The sequence below is a fragment of the Pleurodeles waltl genome, chromosome 10, assembly GCF_031143425.1.
Source record: "Pleurodeles waltl isolate 20211129_DDA chromosome 10, aPleWal1.hap1.20221129, whole genome shotgun sequence".
NCBI classification, from domain to species: Eukaryota; Metazoa; Chordata; class Amphibia; order Caudata; family Salamandridae; genus Pleurodeles; species Pleurodeles waltl.
In genome coordinates, this window is record NC_090449.1 from 1,079,000,365 (window position 1) to 1,079,024,461 (window position 24,097).

General features: G+C 57.6%; 1 protein-coding gene across 3 annotated transcripts in view; it reads left to right on the forward strand.

Moving 5' to 3' along the window:
* The window catches only part of LOC138262277 (protein eva-1 homolog C-like), a 272,791-nt gene that overhangs the window by 207,517 nt on the left and 41,177 nt on the right, over positions 1-24,097 (forward strand). For all 3 annotated transcript variants that reach the window (XM_069212164.1, XM_069212165.1, XM_069212166.1), the window contains one exon: positions 22,566-22,709. In XM_069212164.1, coding sequence (XP_069068265.1) covers positions 22,566-22,709 — 144 coding nt within the window. The remainder of the gene's footprint in view (positions 1-22,565; positions 22,710-24,097) is intronic.

Below are 24,097 nucleotides of genomic sequence, written 5' to 3' on the forward strand. Positions count from 1 at the left end.
CGGTGGTGGGTTGTGTGTGGGGGCGTATGGGGGTCAGTGAGGTATGTGAGTGACTGGATTGCACAGTGTTTTGGGCCTCCGGTGGCGGGTTGTGTGTGGGGGCATATGGGGATCAGTGAGGTATGTGAGTGACTGGATTGCACAGTGTTCAGGGCTGCCGGTGGCGGGTTGTGAGGTATGTGAGTGACTGGATTGCACAGTGTTTAGGGCCGCCGGTGGTGGGTTGTGTGGGGGTGTATGGGGTCAGTGAGGTATGTGAGTGACTGGATTGCACCATGTTGAGGGCCGCCGGTGGCAGGTTGTGTGTGGGGGTGTATGGGGGTCAGTGAGGTATGTGAGTGACTGGATTGCACAGTGTTGAGGGCCGCCGGTGGCAGGTTGTGTGTGGGGGCGTATGGAGGTCAGTGAGGTATGTGGGTGACTGGATTGCACCGAGTTGAGGTCCGCCGGTGGCAGGTTGTGTGGGGGGGCATATGGGGGTCAGTGAGGTGTGTGAATGACTGGATTGCGCAGTGTTGAGGGCCTCTGGTGGCGGGTTGTGAGGTATTTGAGTTACTAGATTGCACAGTGTTGAGGGCCGCTGATGGCGGGTTTTGTGTGGCGGTGTATGGCGGTCAATGAGGTATGTGAGTGACTGGATTGCACCTTGTTGAGGGCCGCCAGTGGCAGGTTGTGTGTGGGGATGTATGGGGGTCAGTGAGGTATGTGAGTGACTGGATTGCACAGTGTTGAGGGCAGCCGGTGGCGGGTTGTGTGTGGGGGCATATGGGGGTCAGTGAGGTATGTGAGTTACTGGATTGCACCGTGTTGAGGGCCACCTGTGGCAGGTGTGTGGGGGGCGTATGGGGGTCTGTGAGGTATGTGAGTGACTGGATTGCACAGTGTTGAGGGCCGCCAGTGGCGGGTTGTGTGTGGGGGCATAAGGTGGTCAGTGAGGTACGTGAGTGACTGCATTGCACAGTGTTGAGGGCCGCCGGTGGCGGGTAATGAGGGGGTGTATGGGGGTCAGTGAGGTATGTGAGTGACTGGATTGCACAGTGTTGAGGGCTGCTGGTGGCGGGTTGTGAGGTATGTGAGTGACTGGATTGCACAGTGTTGAGGACTGCCGGTGGCAGGTTGTGTGTGGGGTTGTATGGGGGTCAGTGAGGTATGTGAGTGACTGGATTGCACAGTGTTTAGGGCCGCCGGTGGTGGGTTGTATGTGGGGACGTATGGGGTCAGTGAGGTATGTGAGTGACTGGATTGCACAGTGTTGAGGGCCGCCGGTGGCGGGTTGTGAGGGGGTGTATGGGGGTCAGTGAGGTATGTGAGTGACTGGATTGCACAGTGTTGAGGGCAGCCGGTGGCGGGTTGTGTGTGGGGGTATATGGGGGTCAGTGAGGTATGTGAGTTACTGGATTGCACCGTGTTGAGGGCCACCTGTGGCAGGTGTGTAGGGGGCATATGGGGGTCTGTGAGGTATGTGAGTGACTGGATTGCACAGTGTTGAGGGCCGCCAGTGGCGGGTTGTGTGTGGGGGCATAAGGTGGTCAGTGAGGTACGTGAGTGACTGCATTGCACAGTGTTGAGGGCCGCCGGTGGCGGGTTGTGAGGGGGTGTATGGGGGTCAGTGAGGTATGTGAGTGACTGGATTGCACAGTGTTGAGGGCTGCTGGTGGCGGGTTGTGAGGTATGTGAGTGACTGGAATGCACAGTGTTGAGGACTGCCGGTGGCAGGTTGTGTGTGGGGTTGTATGGGGGTCAGTGAGGTATGTGAGTGACTGGATTGCACAGTGTTTAGGGCCTCCGGTGGTGGGTTGTATGTGGGGGCGTATGGGGTCAGTGAGGTATGTGAGTGACTGGATTGCACAGTGTTGAGGGCCGCTGGTGGTGGGTTGTGAGGTATGTGAGTGACTGGATTGCACAGTGTTGAGGGCCGCCAGTGGTGGGTTGTGAGGTATGTAAGTGACTGGATTGCACAGTGTTGAGGGCCGCCGGTGGTGGGTTGTGTGGGGGTGTATGGGGGTCAGTGAAGTATGCGAGTGACTGGATTGCACAGTGTTGAGGGCGGCCGGTGGCAGGTTGTATGTGGGGGCGTATGGGGGTCAGTGAGGTATGTGAGTGACTGGATTGCACCGTGTTGAGGGCCGCCGGTGGCGGGTTGTATGTGGGGGAGTATGGGGTCAGTGAGGTATGTGAGTGACTGGATTGCACCGTGTTGAGGGCTGCCGGTGGCAGGTTGTGTGTGGGGGTGTATGGGGGTCAGTGAGGTATGTGAGTGACTGGATTGCAGTGTTGAGGGCCGCCGGTGGTGGGTTGTATGTGGGGGCGTATTTGGGTCAGTGAGGTATGTGAGTGACGGGATTGCACAGTGTTGAGGGCCGCCGGTGGCGGGTTGTAAGGTATGTGAGTGACTGGATTGCACAGTGTTGAGGGCGGCCGGTGGCAGGTTGTATGTGGGGTTTATGGGGGTCAGTGAGGTATGTGAGTGACTGGATTGCACCGTGTTGAGGGCCGCCGGTGCCAGATTGTGTGCGGGGCGTATGGGGTTCAGTGAGGTACGTAAGTGACTGGATTTCACAGTGTTGAGGGCCGCCAGTGGCGGGTTGTGAGGGGGTGTATAGGGGTCAGTGAGTTATGTGAGTGACTGGATTGCACAGTGTTGAGGGTCTCTGGTGGTGGGTTGTGTGAGGGTGTATGGGGGTCAGTGAGGTATGTGAGTGAGTGGATTGCACAGTGTTGAGGGCTGCCGGTGGTGGGTTGTGAGGGGGTGTGTGGGGGTCAGTAAGGTATGTGAGTGACTGGATTGCACAGTGTTTAGGGACGCTGGTGGTGGGTTGTGAGGTATGTGAGTGACTGGATTGCACAGTGTTTAGGGCCGCCAGTGGTGGGCTGTGTGGGGTTGTATGGGGGTCAGTGAGGTATGTGAGTGACTGGATTACACAGTGTTGAGGACGGCCGGTGGCAGGTTGTATGTGGGGGCTTATGGGGGTCAGTGAGGTATGTGAGTGACTGGATTGCACCGTGTTGAGGGCCGCCGGTGCCAGATTGTGTGCGTGGGCGTATGGGGGTCAGTGAGGTATGTAAGTGACTGGATTTCACAGTGTTGAGGGCCGCCAGTGGCGGGTTGTGAGGGGGTGTATGGGGGTCAGTGAGGTATGTGAGTGACTGGATTGCACAGTGTTGAGGGTCTCTGGTGGTGGGTTGTGTGAGGGTGTATAGGGGTCAGTAAGGTATGTGAGTGACTGGATTGCACAGTGTTTAGGGCCGCTGGTGGTGGGTTGTGTGGGGGTTGTGTGGGGGTGTACGGGGTTCAATGTGGTATGTGAGTGACTGGATTGCACAGTGTTTAGGGATGCCGGTGGTGGGTTGTGTGTGGGGGCGTATGGGGTCAGTGAGGTATGTGAGTGACTGGATTGCACAGTGTTTAGGGCCGCCGGTGGCGGGTTGTGTGTGGGGGCATATGGGGATCAGTGAGGTATGTGAGTGACTGGATTGCACAGTGTTCAGGGCTGCCGGTGGCGGGTTGTGAGGTATGTGAGTGACTGGATTTCACAGTGTTTAGGGCCGCCGGTGGTGGGTTGTGTGGGGGTGTATGGGGTCAGTGAGGTATGTGAGTGACTGGATTGCACCATGTTGAGGGCCGCCGGGGGCAGGTTGTGTGTGGGGGTGTATGGGGGTCAGTGAGGTATGTGAGTGACTGGATGCACAGTGTTGAGGGCCGCCGGTGGCAGGTTGTGTGTGGGGGCGTATGGAAGTCAGTGAGGTATATGGGTGACTGGATTGCAACGTGTTGAGGTCCGCCGGTGGCAGGTTGTGTGGGGGGGCATATGGGGGTCAGTGAGGTGTGTGAGTGACTGGATTGCACAGTGTTGAGGGCCTCTGGTGGCGGGTTGTGAGGTATGTGAGTTACTAGATTGCACAGTGTTGAGGGCCGCTGATGGCGGGTTTTGTGTGGCGGTGAATGGCGGTCAATGAGGTATGTGAGTGATTGGATTGCACCTTGTTGAGGGCCGCCAGTGGCAGGTTGTGTGTGGGGGTGTATGGGGATCAGTGAGGTATGTGAGTGACTGGATTGCACAGTGTTGAGGGCCGCCGGTGGCGGGTTGTGTGTGGGGGCATATGGGGGTCAGTGAGGTATGTGAGTTACTGGATTGCACTGTGTTGAGGGCCACCTGCGGCAGGTTGTGTGGGGGGGCGTATGGGGGTCTGTGAGGTATGTGAGTGACTGGATTGCACAGTGTTGAGGGCCACCGGTGGCGGGTTGTGTGTGGGGGCATAAGGGGGTCAGTGAGGTACGTGAGTGACTGGATTGCACAGTGTTGAGGGCCGCCGGTTGTCGGTTGTATGGGGGTCAGTGAGGTATGTGTGTGACTGGATTGCACAGTGTTGATGGCCGCCGGTGGCGGGTTGTGAGGTATGTGACTGACTGGATTGCACAGTGTTGAGGACTGCCGGTGGCAGGTTGTGTGTGGGGTTGTATGGGGGTCAGTGAGGTATGTGAGTGACTGGATTGGACAGTGTTGAGGGCCGCCGGTGGTGGGTTGTGAGGTATGTGAGTGACTGGATTGCACAGTGTTGAGGGCCGCCAGTGATGGGTTGTGTGGGGGTGCATGGGGGTCAGTGAGGTATGTGAGTGACTGGATTGCACAGTATTTAGGGACGCCGGTGGTGGGTTGTGTGGGGTTGTATGGGGGTCAGTGAGGTATGTGAGTGACTGGATTGCACCGTGTTGAGGGCCGCAGGTAGCAGGTTGTGTGTGGGGGTGTATGGGGGTCAGTGAGGTATGTGAGTGACTGGATTGCACAGTGTTGAGGGCCGCCGGTGGCGGGTTGTGTGTGGGGGCGTTTGGGTGTCAGTGAGGTATGTGGGTGACTGGATTGCACCGTGTTGAGGACCGCTGGTGGCAGGTTGTGTGGGGGGGGCATTTGGGGGTCAGTGAGGTATGTGAGTGACTGGATTGCACAGTGTTGAGTGCCGCCGGTGGCGGGTTGTGAGGTATGTGAGTGACTGGATTGCACCGTGTTGAGGGCTGCCAGTGGCAGGTTGTGTGTGGGGGTGTATGGGGGTCAGTGAGGTAATTGAGTGACTGGATTGCACAGTGTTGAGGGCCGCCGGTGGCGGGTTGTGTGTGGGGGTATATGGGGGTCAGTGAGGTATGTGAGTTACTGGATTGCACCGTGTTGAGGGCCACCTGTGGCAGGTTGTGTGGGATGTGTATGGGGGTCTGTGAGGTATGTGAGTGACTGGATTGCACAGTGTTGAGGGCCGCCGGTGACGGGTTGTGTGTGGGGGCATAAGGGGGTCAGTGAGGTACGTGAGTGACTGGATTGCACAGTGTTGAGGGCCGCCGGTGGCGGGTTGTGAGGGGGTGTATGGGGGTCAGTGAGGTATGTGAGTGACTGGATTGCACAGTGTTGAGGGCTGCCGGTGGCGGGTTGTGAGGTATGTGAGTGACTGGATTGCACAGTGTTGAGGACTGCCAGTGGCAGGTTGTGTGTGGGGTTGTATGGGGGTCAGTGAGTTATGTGAGTGACTAGATTGCACAGTGTTTAGGGCCGCCGGTGGTGGGTTTTATGTGGGGGCGTATGGGGTCAGTGAGGTATGTGAGTGACTGGATTGCACAGTGTTGAGGGCCGCCGGTGGTGGGTTGTGAGGTATGTGAGTGACTGGATTGCACACTGTTGAGGACCGCCAGTGGTGGGTTGTGTGGGGGTTGTGTGGGGGTGTACGGGGGTCAGTGAGGTATGTGAGTGACTGGATTGCACAGTGTTTAGGGCCACCGGTGGTGGGTTGTGTGTGGGGGCGTATGGGGGTCAGTGAGGTATGTGAGTGACTGGATTGCACACTGTTGAGGGCCGCCGGTGGCGGGTTGTGTGAGGGGGCGTATGGGGGTCAGTGAGGTATGTGAGTGACTGGATTGCACAGTGTTGAGGGCTGCCGGTGGCTGATTGTGAGGTATGTGAGTGACTGGATTGCACAGTGTTTAGGGCCGCCGGTGGTGGGTTGTGTGGGGGTGTATGGGGTCAGTGAGGTATGTGAGTGACTGGATTGCACCGTGTTGAGGGCCACCGGTGGTAGGTTGTGTGTGGGGGTGTATGGGGGTCAGTGAGGTATGTGAGTGACTGGATTGCACAGTGTTGAGGGCCACCAGTGGCGGGTTGGGTGTGGGGGCGTATGGAGGTCAGTGAGGTATGTGGGTGACTGGATTGCACCGTGTTGAGGTCCGCCGGTGGCAGGTTGTGTGGGGGGGCATATGGGGGTCAGTGAGGTATGTGAGTGACTGGATTGCACAGTGTTGAGGGCCGCTGGTGGCGGGTTGTGAGGTATGTGAGTGACTAGATTGCACAGTGTTGAGTGCCGCCAATGGCGGGTTTTGTGTGGCGGTGTATGGCGGTCAGTGAGGTATGTGAGTGACTGGATTGCACAGTGTTGAGGGCCGCCAGTGGCAGGTTGTGTGTGGGGGTGTATGGGGATCAGTGAGGTATGTGAGTGACTTGATTGCACATTGTTGAGGGTCGCCGGTGGCGGGTTGTGTGTGGGGGCATATGGGATTCAGTGAGTTATGTGAGTTAATGGATTGCACTGTGTTGAGGGCCACCTGTGGCAGGTTGTGTGGAGGGCGTATGGGGGTCTGTGAGGTATGTGAGTGACTGGATTGCACAGTGTTGAGGGCCGCCGGTGGCGGGTTGTGTGTGGGGGCACAAGGGGGTCAGTGAGGTACGTGAGTGACTGGATTGCACAGTGTTGAGGGCCGCCGGTTGTCGGTTGTATTGGGGTCAGTGAGGTATGTGAGTGACTGGATTGCACAGTGTTGAGGGCCGCCGGTGGCGGGTTGTGAGGTATGTGACTGACTGGATTGCACAGTGTTGAGGACTGCCGGTGGCAGGTTGTGTGTGGGGTTGTATGGGGGTCAGTGAGGTATGTGAGTGACTGGATTGCACAGTGTTTAGGGCCGCCGGTGGAGGGCTGTATGTGGGGGCGTATGGGGGTCAGTGAGGAATGTGAGTGACTGGATTGCACAGTGTTGAGGGCCGCCGGTGGTGGGTTGTGAGGTATGTGAGTGACTGGATTGAACAGTGTTGAGGGCCACCAGTGGTGGGTTGTGTGGGGGTGTATGGGGGTCAGTGAGGTATATGAGTGACTGGATTGCACAGTATTTAGGGCCGCCGGTGGTGGGTTGTGTGGGGGTGTATGGGGGTCAGTGAGGTATGAGTGACTGGATTGCACCGTGTTGAGGGCCGCCGGTAGCAGGTTGTGTGTGGGGGTGTATGGGGGTCAGTGAGTTTTGTGAGTGACTGGATTGCACAGTGTTGAGGGCCGCCTGTGGCGAATTGTGTGTGGGGGCGTATGGGGGTCAGTGAGGTATGTGGGTGACTGGATTGCACTGTGTTGAGGGCCGCTGGTGGCAGGTTGTGTGGGGGGTGCGTATGTGAGTCAGTGAGGTATGTGAGTGACTGGATTGCACAGTGTTGAGGGGCGCCGGTGGCGGTCAGTGAGGTATGTGAGTGACTGGATTGCACCGTGTTGAGGACCGCCAGTGGCAGGTTGTGTGTGGGGGTGTATGGGGGTCAGTGAGGTATGTGAGTGACTGGATTGCACAGTGTTGAGGGCCGTCGGTGGCGGCTTGTGTGTGGAGGCATATGGGGGTCAGTGAGGTATGTGAGTTACTGGATTGCACCGTGTTGAGGGCCACCTGTGGCAGGTTGTGTGGGGGGCGTATGGGGGTCTGTGAGGTATGTGAGTGACTGGATTGCTCAGTGTTGAGGGCCGCCGTTGGCGGGTTGTGTGTGGGGGCATAAGAGGGTCAGTGAGGTACGTGAGTGACTGGATTGCACAGTGTTGAGGGCCGCCGGTGGCGGGTTGTGAGGGGGTGTATGGGGTCAGTGAGGTATGTGAGTGACTGGATTGCACAGTATTGAGGGCTGCTGGTGGCGGGTTGTGAGGTATGTGAGTGACTGGAATGCACAGTGTTGAGGGCCACCAGTGGTGGGTTGTGTGGGGGTTGTGTGGGGCTGTATGGGGGACAGTGAGGTATGTGAGTGACTGGATTGCACAGTGTTGAAATCCACCAGTGGTGGGTTGTGTGGGGGTTGTGTGTGGCTGTATGGGGGTCAGTGAGGTATGTGAGTTACTGGATTGCACAGTGTTGAGGGCCGTCGGTGGTGGGTTGTGTGTGGCTGTATGGGGGTCAGTGAGGTATGTGAGTGACTGGATTGCACAGTGTTGAGGGCCGCCGGTGGTGGGTTGTATGTGGGGGTGCATGGGGGTCAGTGAGGTATGTGAGTGACTGGATTGCACAGTGTTTTGGGCTGCCGGTGGCGGGTTGTGAGGTATGTGAGTGACTGGATTGCACAGTGTTGAAGGCCGCCGGTGGTAGTTTGTGTGTGGGGGCGTATGGGGGTCAGTGAGGTATGTGAGTGACTAGATTGCACAGTGTTGAGGGCTGCCGGTGGCGGGTTGTGAGGTATGTGAGTGACTGGATTGCACAGTGTTGAGGGCCGCCGGTGGAAGTTTGTGTGTGGAGGCGTATGGGGGTCAGTGAGGTATGTGAGTGACTGGATTGCACAGTGTTGAGGGCCGCCGGTGGTGGGTTGTGTGGGGTTTATGGGGTCAGTGAGGTATGTGAGTGACTGGATTGCACAGTGTTGAGAGCCACCAGTGGTGGGTTGTGTGGGGGTTGTGTGGGGCTGTATGGGGGGTCAGTGAGGTATGTGAGTGACTGGATTGCACAGTGTTTAGGGCCGCCAGTGGTTGGTTGTGTGGGGGTGTATGGGGTCAGTGAGGTATGTGAGTGACTGGATTGCACAGTGTTGAGGGCCGCCGGTGGTGGGTTGTAAGTGGGGGTGTATGGGGGTCAGTGAGCTATGTGAGTGACTGGATTGCACAGTTTTGAGGGCCGCCAGTGGCAGGTTGTGTGTGGGGGTGTATGGGGATCAGTGAGTTATGTGAGTTAATGGATTGCACCGTGTTGAGGGCCACCTGTGGCAGGTTGTGTGGAGGGCGTATGGGGGTCTGTGAGGTATGTGAGTGACTGGATTGCACAGTGTTGAGGGCCGCCGGTGGCGGGTTGTGTGTGGGGGCATAAGGGGGTCAGTGAGGTACGTGAGTGACTGGATTGCACAGTGTTGAGGGCCGCCGGTTGTCGGTTGTATGGGGGTCAGTGAGGTATGTGAGTGACTGGATTGCACAGTGTTGAGGGCCGCCGGTGGCGGGTTGTGAGGTATGTGACTGACTGGATTGCACAGTGTTGAGGACTGCCGGTGGCAGGTTGTGTGTGGGGTTGTATGGGGGTCAGTGAAGTATGTGAGCGACTGGATTGCACAGTGTTTAGGGCCGCCGGTGGTGGGTTGTATGTGGGGGCGTATGGGGGTCAGTGAGGAATGTGAGTGACTGGATTGCACAGTGTTGAGGGCCGCCGGTGGTGGGTTGTGAGGTATGTGAGTGACTGGATTGAACAGTGTTGAGGGCCACCAGTGGTGGGTTGTGTGGGGGTTGTGTGGGGGTTGTGTGGGGGTGTACGGGGGTCAGTGAGGTATGTGAGTGACTGGATTGCACAGTGTTTAGGGCCACTGGTGGTGGGTTGTGTGTGGGGGCGTATGGGGGTCAGTGAGGTATGTGAGTGACTGGATTGCACACTGTTGAGGGCCGCCGGTGGCGGGTTGTGTGAGGGGGCGTATGGGGGTCAGTGAGGTATGTGAGTGACTGGATTGCACAGTGTTGAGGGCTGCCAGTGGCTGATTGTGAGGTATGTGAGTGACTGGATTGCACAGTGTTTAGGGCCGCCGGTGGTGGGTTGTGTGGGGGTGTATGGGGTCAGTGAGGTATGTGAGTGACTGGATTGCACCGTGTTGAGGGCCACCGGTGGTAGGTTGTGTGTGGGGGTGTATGGGGGTCAGTGAGGTATGTGAGTGACTGGATTGCACAGTGTTGAGGGCCACCAGTGGCGGGTTGGGTGTGGGGGCGTATGGAGGTCAGTGAGGTATGTGGGTGACTGGATTGCACCGTGTTGAGGTCCGCCGGTGGCAGGTTGTGTGGGGGGGCATATGGGGGTCAGTGAGGTATGTGAGTGACTGGATTGCACAGTGTTGAGGGCCGCTGGTGGCGGGTTGTGAGGTATGTGAGTGACTAGATTGCACAGTGTTGAGGGCCGCCAATGGCGGGTTTTGTGTGGCGGTGTATGGCGGTCAGTGAGGTATGTGAGTGACTGGATTGCACAGTGTTGAGGGCCGCCAGTGGCAGGTTGTGTGTGGGGGTGTATGGGGATCAGTGAGGTATGTGAGTGACTTGATTGCACATTGTTGAGGGTCGCCGGTGGCGGGTTGTGTGTGGGGGCATATGGGATTCAGTGAGTTATGTGAGTTAATGGATTGCACCGTGTTGAGGGCCACCTGTGGCAGGTTGTGTGGAGGGCGTATGGGGGTCTGTGAGGTATGTGAGTGACTGGATTGCACAGTGTTGAGGGCCGCCGGTGGCGGGTTGTGTGTGGGGGCATAAGGGGGTCAGTGAGGTACGTGAGTGACTGGATTGCACAGTGTTGAGGGCCGCCGGTTGTCGGTTGTATTGGGGTCAGTGAGGTATGTGAGTGACTGGATTGCACAGTGTTGAGGGCCGCCGGTGGCGGGTTGTGAGGTATGTGACTGACTGGATTGCACAGTGTTGAGGACTGCCGGTGGCAGGTTGTGTGTGGGGTTGTATGGGGGTCAGTGAGGTATGTGAGTGACTGGATTGCACAGTGTTTAGGGCCGCCGGTGGAGGGCTGTATGTGGGGGCGTATGGGGGTCAGTGAGGAATGTGAGTGACTGGATTGCACAGTGTTGAGGGCCGCCGGTGGTGGGTTGTGAGGTATGTGAGTGACTGGATTGAACAGTGTTGAGGGCCACCAGTGGTGGGTTGTGTGGGGGTGTATGGGGGTCAGTGAGGTATATGAGTGACTGGATTGCACAGTATTTAGGGCCGCCGGTGGTGGGTTGTGTGGGGGTGTATGGGGGTCAGTGAGGTATGAGTGACTGGATTGCACCGTGTTGAGGGCCGCCGGTAGCAGGTTGTGTGTGGGGGTGTATGGGGGTCAGTGAGTTTTGTGAGTGACTGGATTGCACAGTGTTGAGGGCCGCCTGTGGCGAATTGTGTGTGGGGGCGTATGGGGGTCAGTGAGGTATGTGGGTGACTGGATTGCACCGTGTTGAGGGCCGCTGGTGGCAGGTTGTGTGGGGGGTGCGTATGTGGGTCAGTGAGGTATGTGAGTGACTGGATTGCACAGTGTTGAGGGGCGCCGGTGGCGGTCAGTGAGGTATGTGAGTGACTGGATTGCACCGTGTTGAGGACCGCCAGTGGCAGGTTGTGTGTGGGGGTGTATGGGGGTCAGTGAGGTATGTGAGTGACTGGATTGCACAGTGTTGAGGGCCGCCGGTGGCGGCTTGTGTGTGGAGGCATATGGGGGTCAGTGAGGTATGTGAGTTACTGGATTGCACCGTGTTGAGGGCCACCTGTGGCAGGTTGTGTGGGGGGCGTATGGGGGTCAGTGAGGTACGTGAGTGACTGGATTGCACAGTGTTGAGGGCCGCCGGTGGCGGGTTGTGAGGGGGTGTATGGGGTCAGTGAGGTATGTGAGTGACTGGATTGCACAGTATTGAGGGCTGCCGGTGGCGGGTTGTGAGGTATGTGAGTGACTGGAATGCACAGTGTTGAGGGCCACCAGTGGTGGGTTGTGTGGGGGTTGTGTGGGGCTGTATGGGGGACAGTGAGGTATGTGAGTGACTGGATTGCACAGTGTTGAGGGCCACCGGTGGTGGGTTGTATGTGGGGGCGTATGGGGGTCAGTGAGGTATTTGAGTGACTGGATTGCACAGTGTTGAAATCCACCAGTGGTGGGTTGTGTGGGGGTTGTGTGTGGCTGTATGGGGGTCAGTGAGGTATGTGAGTGACTGGATTGCACAGTGTTGAGGGCCGCCGGTGGTGGGTTGTGTGTGGCTGTATGGGGGTCAGTGAGGTATGTGAGTGACTGGATTGCACAGTGTTGAGGGCCGCCGTTGGTGGGTTGTATGTGGGGGTGCATGGGGGTCAGTGAGGTATGTGAGTGACTGGATTGCACAGTGTTTTGGGCTGCCGGTGGCGGGTTGTGAGGTATGTGAGTGACTGGATTGCACAGTGTTGAAGGCCGCCGGTGGAAGTTTGTGTGTGGGGCCGTATAGGGGGTCAGTGAGGTATGTGAGTGACTAGATTGCACAGTGTTGAGGGCTGCCGGTGGCGGGTTGTGAGGTATGTGAGTGACTGGATTGCACAGTGTTGAGGGCCGCCGGTGGAAGTTTGTGTGTGGGGGCGTATGGGGGTCAGTGAGGTATGTGAGTGACTGGATTGCACAGTGTTGAGGGCCGCCGGTGGTGGGTTGTGTGGGGTTTATGGGGTCAGTGAGGTATGTGAGTGACTGGATTGCACAGTGTTGAGAGCCACCAGTGGTGGGTTGTGTGGGGGTTGTGTGGGGCTGTATGGGGGGTCAGTGAGGTATGTGAGTGACTGGATTGCACAGTGTTTAGGGCCGCCAGTGGTGGGTTGTGTGGGGGTGTATGGGGTCAGTGAGGTATGTGAGTGACTGGATTGCACAGTGTTGAGGGCCGCCGGTGGTGGGTTGTAAGTGGGGGTGTATGGGGGTCAGTGAGGTATGTGAGTGACTGGATTGCACAGTTTTGAGGGCCGCCAGTGGCAGGTTGTGTGTGGGGGTGTATGGGGATCAGTGAGTTATGTGAGTTTATGGATTGCACCGTGTTGAGGGCCACCTGTGGCAGGTTGTGTGGAGGGCGTATGGGGGTCTGTGAGGTATGTGAGTGACTGGATTGCACAGTGTTGAGGGCCGCCGGTGGCGGGTTGTGTGTGGGGGCATAAGGGGGTCAGTGAGGTACGTGAGTGACTGGATTGCACAGTGTTGAGGGCCGCCGGTTGTCGGTTGTATGGGGGTCAGTGAGGTATGTGAGTGACTGGATTGCACAGTGTTGAGGGCCGCCGGTGGCGGGTTGTGAGGTATGTGACTGACTGGATTGCACAGTGTTGAGGACTGCCGGTGGCAGGTTGTGTGTGGGGTTGTATGGGGGTCAGTGAAGTATGTGAGCGACTGGATTGCACAGTGTTTAGGGCCGCCGGTGGTGGGTTGTATGTGGGGGCGTATGGGGGTCAGTGAGGAATGTGAGTGACTGGATTGCACAGTGTTGAGGGCCGCCGGTGGTGGGTTGTGAGGTATGTGAGTGACTGGATTGAACAGTGTTGAGGGCCACCAGTGGTGGGTTGTGTGGGGGTGTATGGGGGTCAGTGAGGTATATGAGTGACTGGATTGCACAGTATTTAGGGCCGCCGGTGGTGGGTTGTGTGGAGGTGTATGGGGGTCAGTGAGGTATGTGAGTGACTGGATTGCACCGTGTTGAGGGCCGCCGGTAGCAGGTTGTGTGTGGGGGTGTATGGGGGTCAGTGAGTTTTGTGAGTGACTGGATTGCACAGTGTTGAGGGCCGCCTGTGGCGAATTGTGTGTGGGGGCGTATGGGGGTCAGTGAGGTATGTGGGTGACTGGATTGCACCGTGTTGAGGGCCGCTGGTGGCAGGTTGTGTGGGGGGGGCGTATGGGGGTCAGTGAGGTATGTGAGTGACTGGATTGCACAGTGTTTAGGGGCGCCGGTGGCGGTCAGTGAGGTATGTGAGTGACTGGATTGCACCGTGTTGAGGGCCGCCAGTGGCAGGTTGTGTGTGGGGGTGTATGGGGGTCAGTGAGGTATGTGAGTGACTGGATTGCACAGTGTTGAGGGCCGCCGGTGGCGGGTTGTGTGTGGAGGCATATGGGGGTCAGTGAGGTATGTGAGTTACTGGATTGCACCGTGTTGAGGGCCACCTGTGGCAGGTTGTGTGGGGGGCGTATGGGGGTCTGTGAGGTATGTGAGTGACTGGATTGCTCAGTGTTGAGGGCCGCCGTTGGCGGGTTGTGTGTGGGGTCATAAGAGGGTCAGTGAGGTACGTGAGTGACTGGATTGCACAGTGTTGAGGGCCGCCGGTGGCTGGTTGTGAGGGGGTGTATGGGGGTCAGTGAGGTATGTGAGTGACTGGATTGCACAGTATTGAGGGCTGCCGATGGCGGGTTGTGAGGTATGAGAGTGACTGGAATGCACAGTGTTGAGGACTGCCGGTGGCAGGTTGTGTGTGGGGGTGTATGGGGGTCAGTGAGTTATGTGAGTGACTAGATTGCACAGTGTTTAGGGCCGCCGGTGGTGGGGTGTATGTGGGGGCGTATGTGGTCAGTGAGGTATGTGAGTGACTGGATTGCACAGTGTTGAGGGCCGCCGGTGGTGGGTTGTGAGGTATGTGAGTGACTGGATTGCACAGTGTTGAGGGCCGCCAGTGGTGGGTTGTGTGGGGGCGTATGGGGGTCAGTGAGGCATGTGAGTGACTGGATTGCACCGTGTTGAGGGCCGCTGGTGGTAGGTTGTGTGGGGGTCTATGGGGGTCAGTGAGGTATGTGAGTGACTGGATTGCAGAGTGTTGAGGGCCACCAGTGGTGGGTTGTGTGGGGGTTGTGTGGGGCTGTATGGGGGACAGTGAGGTATGTGAGTGACTGGATTGCACAGTGTTGAGGGCCACCGGTGGTGGATTGTATGTGGGGGCGTATGGGGGTCAGTGAGGTATTTGAGTGACTGGATTGCCCAGTGTTGAAATCCACCAGTGGTGGGTTGTGTGGGGGTTGTGTGTGGCTGTATGGGGGTCAGTGAGGTATGTGAGTGACTGGATTGCACAGTGTTGAGGGCCGCCGGTGGTGGGTTGTGTGTGGCTGTATGGGGGTCAGTGAGGTATGTGAGTGACTGGATTGCACAGTGTTGAGGGCCGCCGTTGGTGGGTTGTATGTGGGGGTGCATGGGGGTCAGTGAGGTATGTGAGTGACTGGATTGCACAGTGTTTTGGGCTGCCGGTGGCGGGTTGTGAGGTATGTGAGTGACTGGATTGCACAGTGTTGAGGGCCGCCGGTGGAAGTTTGTATGTGGGGGCGTATGGGGGTCTGTGAGGTATGTGAGTGACTAGATTGCACAGTGTTGAGGGCTGCCGGTGGCGGGTTGTGAGGTATGTGAGTGACTGGATTGCACAGTGTTGAGGGCCGCCGGTGGAAGTTTGTGTGTGGGGGTGTATGGGGGTCAGTGAGGTATGTGAGTGACTGGATTGCACAGTGTTGAGGGCCGCCGGTGGTGGGTTGTGTGGGGTTTATGGGGTCAGTGAGGTATGTGAGTGACTGGATTGCACAGTGTTGAGAGCCAGCAGTGGTGGGTTGTGTGGGGGTTGTGTGGGGCTGTATGGGGGGTCAGTGAGGTATGTGAGTGACTGGATTGCACGGTGTTGAGGGCCGCCGGTGGCGGGTTGTGAGGTATGTGAGTGACTGGATTGCACAGTGTTTAGGGCCGCCGGTGGTGGGTTGTGTGGGGGTGTATGGGGTCAGTGAGGTATGTGAGTGACTGGATTGCACAGTGTTGAGGGCCGCCGGTGGTGGGTTGTAAGTGGGGGTGTATGGGGGTCAGTGAGGTATGTGAGTGACTGGATTGCACAGTGTTTAGGGCCACCAGTGGTGGGTTGTGTGGGGGTGTTTGGGGGTCAGTGAGGTATGTGAGTGACTGGATTGCACAGTGTTGAGGGCCGCCGGTGGCGGGTTGTGTGTGGGGGCGTATGGGGATCACTGAGGTATGTGAGTGACTGGATTGCACAGTGTTCAGGGCTGCCGGTGGCGGGTTGTGAGGTATGTGAGTGACTGGATTGCACAGTGTTGAGGGCCGCCAGTGGAAGTTTGTGTGTGGGGGCGTATGGGGGTCAGTGAGGTATGTGAGTGACTGGATTGCACAGTGTTGAGGGCCGCCGGTGGTGGGTTGTGTGGGGGTTTATGGGGTCAGTGAGGTTTGTGAGTGACTGGATTGCACAGTGTTGAGAGCCACCAGTGGTGGGTTGTGTGGGGGTTGTGTGGGGCTGTATGGGGGTCAGTGAGGAATGTGAATGACTGGATTGCACAGTGTTGAGGGCCGCCGGTGGTGGGTTGTGTGGGGCTGTATGAGGGTCAGTGAGGTATGTGAGTGACTGGATTGCACAGTGTTGATGGCCGCCAGTGGTGGGTTGTGAGGTATGTGAGTGACTGGATTGCACCGTGTTGAGGGCCGCCGGTAGCAGTTTGTGTGTGGGGGTGTATTGGGGTCAGTGAGTTGTGTGAGTGACTGGATTGCACAGTGTTGAGGGCCGCCTATGGCGAATTGTGTGTGGGGGCGTATGGGGGTCAGTGAGGTATGTGGGTGACTGGATTGCACCGTGTTGAGGGCCGCTGGTGGCAGGTTGTGTGGGGGGGGGCGTATGGGGGTCAGTGAGGTATGTGAGTGACTGGATTGCACAGTGTTGAGGGGCGCCGGTGGCGGTCAGTGAGGTATGTGAGTGACTGGATTACACCGTGTTGAGGGCCGCCAGTGGCAGGTTGTGTGTGGGGGTTTATGGGGGTCAGTGAGGTATGTGAGTGACTGGATTGCACAGTGTTGAGGGCCGCCGGTGGCGGGTTGTGTGTGGAGGCATATGGGGGTCAGTGAGGTATGTGAGTTACTGGATTGCACCATGGTGAGGGCCACCTGTGGCAGGTTGTGTGGGGGGCGTATGGGGGTCTGTGAGGTATGTGAGTGACTGGATTGCACAGTGTTGAGGGCCGCCGTTGGCGGGTTGTGTGTGGGGGCATAGAAGGGTCAGTGAGGTACGTGAGTGACTGGATTGCACAGTGTTGAGGGCCGCCGGTGGCGGGTTGTGAGGGGGTGTATGGGGGTCAGTGAGGTATGTGAGTGACTGGATTGCACAGTATTGAGGGCTGCCGGTGGCGGGTTGCGAGGTATGTGAGTGACTGGAATGCACAGTGTTGAGGACTGCCGGTGGCAGGTTGTGTGTGGGGGTGTATGGGGGTCAGTGAGTTATGTGAGTGACTAGATTGCACAGTGTTTAGGGCCGCCGGTGGTGGGGTGTATGTGGGGGCGTATGTGGTCAGTGAGGTATGTGAGTGACTGGATTGCACAGTGCTGAGGGCCGCCGGTGGTGGGTTGTGAGGTATGTGAGTGACTGGATTGCACAGTGTTGAGGGCCGCCAGTGGTGGGTTGTGTGGGGGCGTATGGGGGTCAGTGAGGCATGTGAGTGACTGGATTGCACCGTGTTGAGGGCCGCAGGTGGTAGGTTGTGTGGGGGTCTATGGGGGTCAGTGAGGTATGTGAGTGACTGGATTGCACAGTGTTGAGGGCCACCAGTGGTGGGTTGTGTGGGGGTTGTGTGGGGCTGTATGGGGGTCAGTGAGGTATGTGAGTGACTGGATTGCACAGTGTTGAGGCCCACCGGTGGTGGGTTGTATGTGGGGGCGTATGGGGGTCAGTGAGGTATGTGAGTGACTGGATTGCACAGTGTTGAGGGCCACCAGTGGTGGGTTGTGTGGGGGTTGTGTGTGGCTGTATGGGGGTCAGTGAGGTATGTGAGTGACTGGATTGCACAGTGTTGAGGGCCGCCGGTGGTGGGTTGTGTGTGGATGTATGGGGGTCAGTGAGGTATGTGAGTGACTGGATTGCACAGTGTTGAGGGCCGCCGTTGGTGGGTTGTATGTGGGGGTGCATGGGGGTCAGTGAGGTATGTGAGTGACTGGATTGCACAGTGTTTTGGGCTGCCGGTGGCGGGTTGTGAGGTATGTGAGTGACTGGATTGCACAGTGTTGAGGGCCGCCGGTGGAAGTTTGTGTGTGGGGGCGTATGGGGGTCAGTGAGGTATGTGAGTGACTGGATTGCACAGTGTTGAGGGCCGCCGGTGGAAGTTTGTGTGTGGGGGCATATGGGGGTCAGTGAGGTATGTGAGTGACTGGATTGCACAGTGTTGAGGGCCGCTGGTGGTGGGTTGTGTGGGGTTTATGGGGTCAGTGAGGTATGTGAGTGACTGGATTGCACAGTGTTGAGAGCCACCAGTGGTGGGTTGTGTGGGGGTTGTGTGGGCCTGTATGGGGGGTCATTGAGGTATGTGAGTGACTGGATTGCACGGTGTTGAGGGCCGCCAGTGGCGGGTTGTGAGGTATGTGAGTGACTGGATTGCACACTGTTTAGGGCCGCCGGTGGTGGGTTGTGTGGGGGTGTATGGGGTCAGTGAGGTATGTGAGTGACTGGATTGCACAGTGTTGAGGGCCGCCGGTGGTGGGTTGTAAGTGGGGGTGTATGGGGGTCAGTGAGGTATGTGAGTGACTGGATTGCACAGTGTTTAGGGCCGCCAGTGGTGGGTTGTGTGGGGGTGTTTGGGGGTCAGTGAGGTATGTGAGTGACTGGATTGCACAGTGTTGAGGACCGCCGGTGGCGGGTTGTGAGGTATGTGAGTGACTGGATTGCACAGTGTTGAGGGCCGCCAGTGGAAGTTTGTGTGTGGGGGCGTACGGGGGTCAGTGAGGTATGTGAGTGACTGGATTGCACAGTGTTGAGGGCCGCCGGTGGTGGGTTGTGTGGGGGTTTATGGGGTCAGTGAGGTTTGTGAGTGACTGGATTGCACAGTGTTGAGAGCCACCAGTGGTGGTTTGTGTGGGGGTTTTGTGGGGCTGTATGGGGGTCAGTGAGGAATGTGAATGACTGGATTGCACAGTGTTGAGGGCCGCCGGTGGTGGGTTGTGTGGGGCTGTATGGGGGTCAGTGAGGTTTGTGAGTGACTGGATTGCACAGTGTTGATGGCCGCCAGTGGTGGGTTGTGAGGTATGTGAGTGACTGGATTGCACTGTGTTGAGGGCCGCCGGTGGTGGGTTGTGTGGGGGTGTATGTGGGTCAGTGAGGTATGTGAGTGACTGGATTGCAGTGTTGAGGGCCGCCGGTGGTGGGCTGTAAGTGGGGGCCTATGGGGATCAGTGAGGTATGTGAGTGACTGGATTGCACAGTGTTGAGGGCCGCCGGTGGTGGGTTGTGTGGGGTTTATGGGGTCAGTGAGGTATGTGAGTGACTGGATTGCACAGTGTTGAGAGCCACCAGTGGTGGGTTGTGTGGGGGTTGTGTGGGGCTGTATGGGGGGTCAGTGAGGTATGTGAGTGACTGGATTGCACAGTGTTGAGGGCCGCCGGTGGCGGGTTGTGAGGTATGTGAGTGACTGGATTGCACAGTGTTGAGGGCCGCCGGTGGCGGGTTGTGAGGGGGTGTATGGGGGTCAGTGAGGTATGTGAGTGACTGGATTGCACAGTATTGAGGGCTGCCGGTGGCGGGTTGTGAGGTATGTGAGTGACTGGAATGCACAGTGTTGAGGACTGCCGGTGGCAGGTTGTGTGTGGGGGTGTATGGGGGTCAGTGAGTTATGTGAGTGACTAGATTGCACAGTGTTTAGGGCCGCCGGTGGTGGGGTGTATGTGGGGGCGTATGTGGTCAGTGAGGTATGTGAGTGACTGGATTGCACAGTGTTGAGGGCCGCCGGTGGTGGGTTGTGAGGTATGTGAGTGACTGGATTGCACAGTGTTGAGGGCCGCCAGTGGTGGGTTGTGTGGGGGCGTATGGGGGTCAGTGAGGCATGTGAGTGACTGGATTGCACCGTGTTGAGGGCCGCCGGTGGTAGGTTGTGTGGGGGTCTATGGGGGTCAGTGAGGTATGTGAGTGACTGGATTGCACAGTGTTGAGGGCCACCAGTGGTGGGTTGTGTGGGGGTTGTGTGGGGCTGTATGGGGGTCAGTGAGGTATGTGAGTGACTGGATTGCACAGTGTTGAGGCCCACCGGTGGTGGGTTGTATGTGGGGGCGTATGGGGGTCAGTGAGGTATTTGAGTGACTGGATTGCACAGTGTTGAGGGCCACCAGTGGTGGGTTGTGTGGGGGTTGTGTGTGGCTGTATGGGGGTCAGTGAGGTATGTGAGTGACTGGATTGCACATTGTTGAGGGCCGCCGGTGGTGGGTTGTGTGTGGATGTATGGGGGTCAGTGAGGTATGTGAGTGACTGGATTGCACAGTGTTGAGGGCCGCCGTTGGTGGGTTGTATGTGGGGGTGCATGGGGGTCAGTGAGGTATGTGAGTGACTGGATTGCACAGTGTTTTGGGCTGCCGGTGGCGGGTTGTGAGGTATGTGAGTGACTGGATTGCACAGTGTTGAGGGCCGCCGGTGGAAGTTTGTGTGTGGGGGCGTATGGGGGTCAGTGAGGTATGTGAGTGACTAGATTGCACAGTGTTGAGGGCTGCCGGTGGCGGGTTGTGAGGTATGTGAGTGACTGGATTGCACAGTGTTGAGGGCCGCCGGTGGAAGTTTGTGTGTGGGGGCATATGGGGGTCAGTGAGGTATGTGAGTGACTGGATTGCACAGTGTTGCGGGCCGCTGGTGGTGGGTTGTGTGGGGTTTATGGGGTCAGTGAGGTATGTGAGTGACTGGATTGCACGGTGTTGAGGGCCGCCGGTGGCGGGTTGTGAGGTATGTGAGTGACTGGATTGCACAGTGTTTAGGGCCGCCGGTGGTGGGTTGTGTGGGGGTGTATGGGGTCAGTGAGGTATGTGAGTGACTGGATTGCACAGTGTTGAGGGCCGCCGGTGGTGGGTTGTAAGTGGGGGTGTATGGGGGTCAGTGAGGTATGTGAGTGACTGGATTGCACAGTGTTTAGGGCCGCCAGTGGTGGGTTGTGTGGGGGTGTTTGGGGGTCAGTGAGGTATGTGAGTGACTGGATTGCACAGTGTTGAGGGCCGCCGGTGGCGGGTTGTGAGGTATGTGAGTGACTGGATTCCACAGTGTTGAGGGCCGCCGGTGGAAGTTTGTGTGTGGGGGCGTATGGGGGTCAGTGAGGTATGTGAGTGACTGGATTGCACAGTGTTGAGGGCCGCCGGTGGTGGGTTGTGTGGGGGTTTATGGGGTCAGTGAGGTTTGTGAGTGACTGGATTGCACAGTGTTGAGGGCCGCCGGTGGTGGGTTGTGTGGGGCTGTATGGGGGTCAGTGAGGTTTGTGAGTGACTGGATTGCACAGTGTTGATGGCCGCCAGTGGTGGGTTGTGAGGTATGTGAGTGACTGGATTGCACTGTGTTGAGGGCCGCCGGTGGTGGGTTGTGTGGGGTTTATGGGGTCAGTGAGGTATGTGAGTGACTGGATTGCACAGTGTTGAGAGCCACCAGTGGTGGGTTGTGTGGGGGTTTTGTGGGGCTGTATGGGGGTCAGTGAGGAATGTGAATGACTGGATTGCACAGTGTTGAGGGCCGCCGGTGGTGGTTTGTGTGGGGCTGTATGGGGGTCAGTGAGGTTTGTGAGTGACTGGATTGCACAGTGTTGATGGCCGCCAGTGGTGGGTTGTGAGGGGGTGTATGTGGGTCAGTGAGGTATATGAGTGACTGGATTGCAGTGTTGAGGGCCGCCGGTGGTGGGCTGTAAGTGGGGGCCTATGGGGATCAGTGAGGTATGTGAGTGACTGGATTGCACAGTGTTGAGGGCCCCCGGTGGTGGGTTGTGTGGGGTTTATGGGGTCAGTGAGGTATGTGAGTGACTGGATTGCACAGTGTTGAGAGCCACCAGTGGTGGGTTGTGTGGGGGTTGTGTGGGGCTGTATGGGGGGTCAGTGAGGTATGTGAGTGACTGGATTGCACGGTGTTGAGGGCCGCCGGTGGTGGGTTGTGTGGGGGTGTATGGGGTCAGTGAGGTATGTGAGTGACTGGATTGCACAGTGTTTAGGGCCGCCGGTGGTGGGTTGTAAGTGGGGGTGTATGGGGGTCAGTGAGGTATGTGAGTGACTGGATTGCACAGTGTTGAGGGCCGCCGGTGGCGGGTTGTGTGTGGGGGCGTATGGGGATCACTGAGGTATGTGAGTGACTGGATTGCACAGTGTTCAGGGATGCCGGTGGCGGGTTGTGAGGTATGTGAGTGACTGGATTGCACAGTGTTGAGGGCCGCCGGTGGAAGTTTGTGTGTGGGGGCGTATGGGGGTTAGTGAGGTATGTGAGTGACTGGATTGCACAGTGTTGAGGGCCGCCTGTGGTGGGTTGTGTGGGGGTTTATGGGGTCAGTGAGGTTTGTGAGTGACTGGATTGCACAGTGTTGAGAGCCACCAGTGGTGGGTTGTGTGGGGGTTGTGTGGGGCTGTATGGGGGTCAGTGAGGAATGTGAATGACTGGATTGCACAGTGTTGAGGGCCGCCGGTGGTGGGTTGTGTGGGGCTGTATGGGGGTCAGTGAGGTATGTGAGTGACTGGATTGCACCGTGTTGAGGGCCGCCGGTGGTAGGTTGTGTGGGGGTCTATGGGGGTCAGTGAGGTATGTGAGTGACTGGATTGCACAGTGTTTAGGGCCGCCGGTGGTGGGTTGTGTGGGGGTGTATGTGGGTCAGTGAGGTATGTGAGTGACTGGATTGCAGTGTTGAGGGCCACCGGTGGTGGGCTGTAAGTGGGGGCCTATGGGGATCAGTGAGGTATGTGAGTGACTGGATTGCACAGTGCTGAGGGCCGCCGGTGGTGGGTTGTGTGGGGGCGTATGGGGGTCAGTGAGGTATGTGAGTGGCTGAATTGCACAGTGTTTTTGGGCCTGGCTCCTGGTGCAGTATCCCCCCTGTGGAGAGTGTTTGGAACCAGACCCCCAGTAACCTGCAACCTCTTTGTTCTCTGCAGAGTGTCTGTCTCCAGCTGCCCTCAGGAAGGTATCCCGGAAGTGCCACGGGAAGCAGAACTGCACCATCATGGCTGACGCCTCCACCTTTGGGGATCCCTGCTTCCTGGGGGTCAAGAAGGAGCTGAGTGTGTCCTACACTTGTGGTAAGAGTCAGACTCATCACAGCCATGGACCACTAAAGACTGACACTGACTGTGAGGGAGGAGAGCCTTGAACTGCAGCAGCCCTAGTGTTCAGGTACAGGGAGACACACACAGATGTCATTAACTTATCAGTACCCTACAGCACTCCTCTACTGGAGATGTACACCCAGCCCTGCCAATGCACACCAATCCTGAACTGTAGCACCTTTCGTCTCTCAGTACATGCACCTACACACAGAGACAGAACCCTGCCAATGCACCTCAGTCCTGAACTGCATCATCCATCGCTTCTTAGTACATGCACCTACACAGAGACAGAGCCCTGCCAATGCACCCCAATCCTGACCTAAAGTGACTGCTGCAGTTCCATACAGAGGCCCACACTCAGAGGCCTGCCAACGCACCTCAATCCTGAACTGTAGCGCCCTTCGTCTCCCGGTACATGCACCTACACTCAGAGGCCGACCCTTGCCAATGCACCCCAATCCTGAACTGCAGCGCCCTTCGTCTGTCAGTACATGCACCTACACACACACACACAGCGTCCTGCCAATGCACCCCAATCCTGACCTAAAGTGACTGCTGCAGTTCTATACAGAGGCCCACTCTCAGAGGCCGACCCTTGCCAATGCACCCCAATCCTGAAATGTAGCGCCCTTCGTCTCCCGGTACATGCACCTACACACAGAGGCAGAGCCATGCCAATGCACCTCAATCCTGAACTGTAGCGCCTTTCGTCTCTCAGTACATGCACCTACACACAGAGACAGAACCCTGCCAATGCACCTCAGTCCTGAACTGCATCATCCATCGCTTGCTTCCCAGTACATGCACCTACACACAGACACAGAGCCCTGCCAATGCACCTCAAACTTGACCTAAAGTGACCACTGCCGTTCCATACAGAGGCCCACACTCAGAGCCGACCCTTGCCAATGCACCTCAATCTTGAACTGCATCATCCATCACTTCCCCGTACATGCACCTACACACACAGAGTCCTCCCAATGCACCTCAATCCTGAGCTGCAGCACCCTCCATGTCTCAGTACATGCACCTACACACAGAGACAGAACCCTGCCAATGCACCTCAATCCTGAACTGCATCAGCCATCGCTTCCCCCTACATGCACTTACACACACAGAGTCCTACCAATGCACCTCCATCCTGAACTGCAGCACCTTCCATGTCCCAGTACATGCACCTACACACAGAGACAGAGCCTTGGCAATGCACCCCAATCCTGAACTACATTATCCATCGCTCCCCAGTACATGCAACTACACACACAGAGTCCTACCAATGCACCTCAATCCTGAGCTGGGGCACCCTCCATGTCCCAGTACATGCACCTACACACAGAGACAGAACCCTGCCAATACACCTC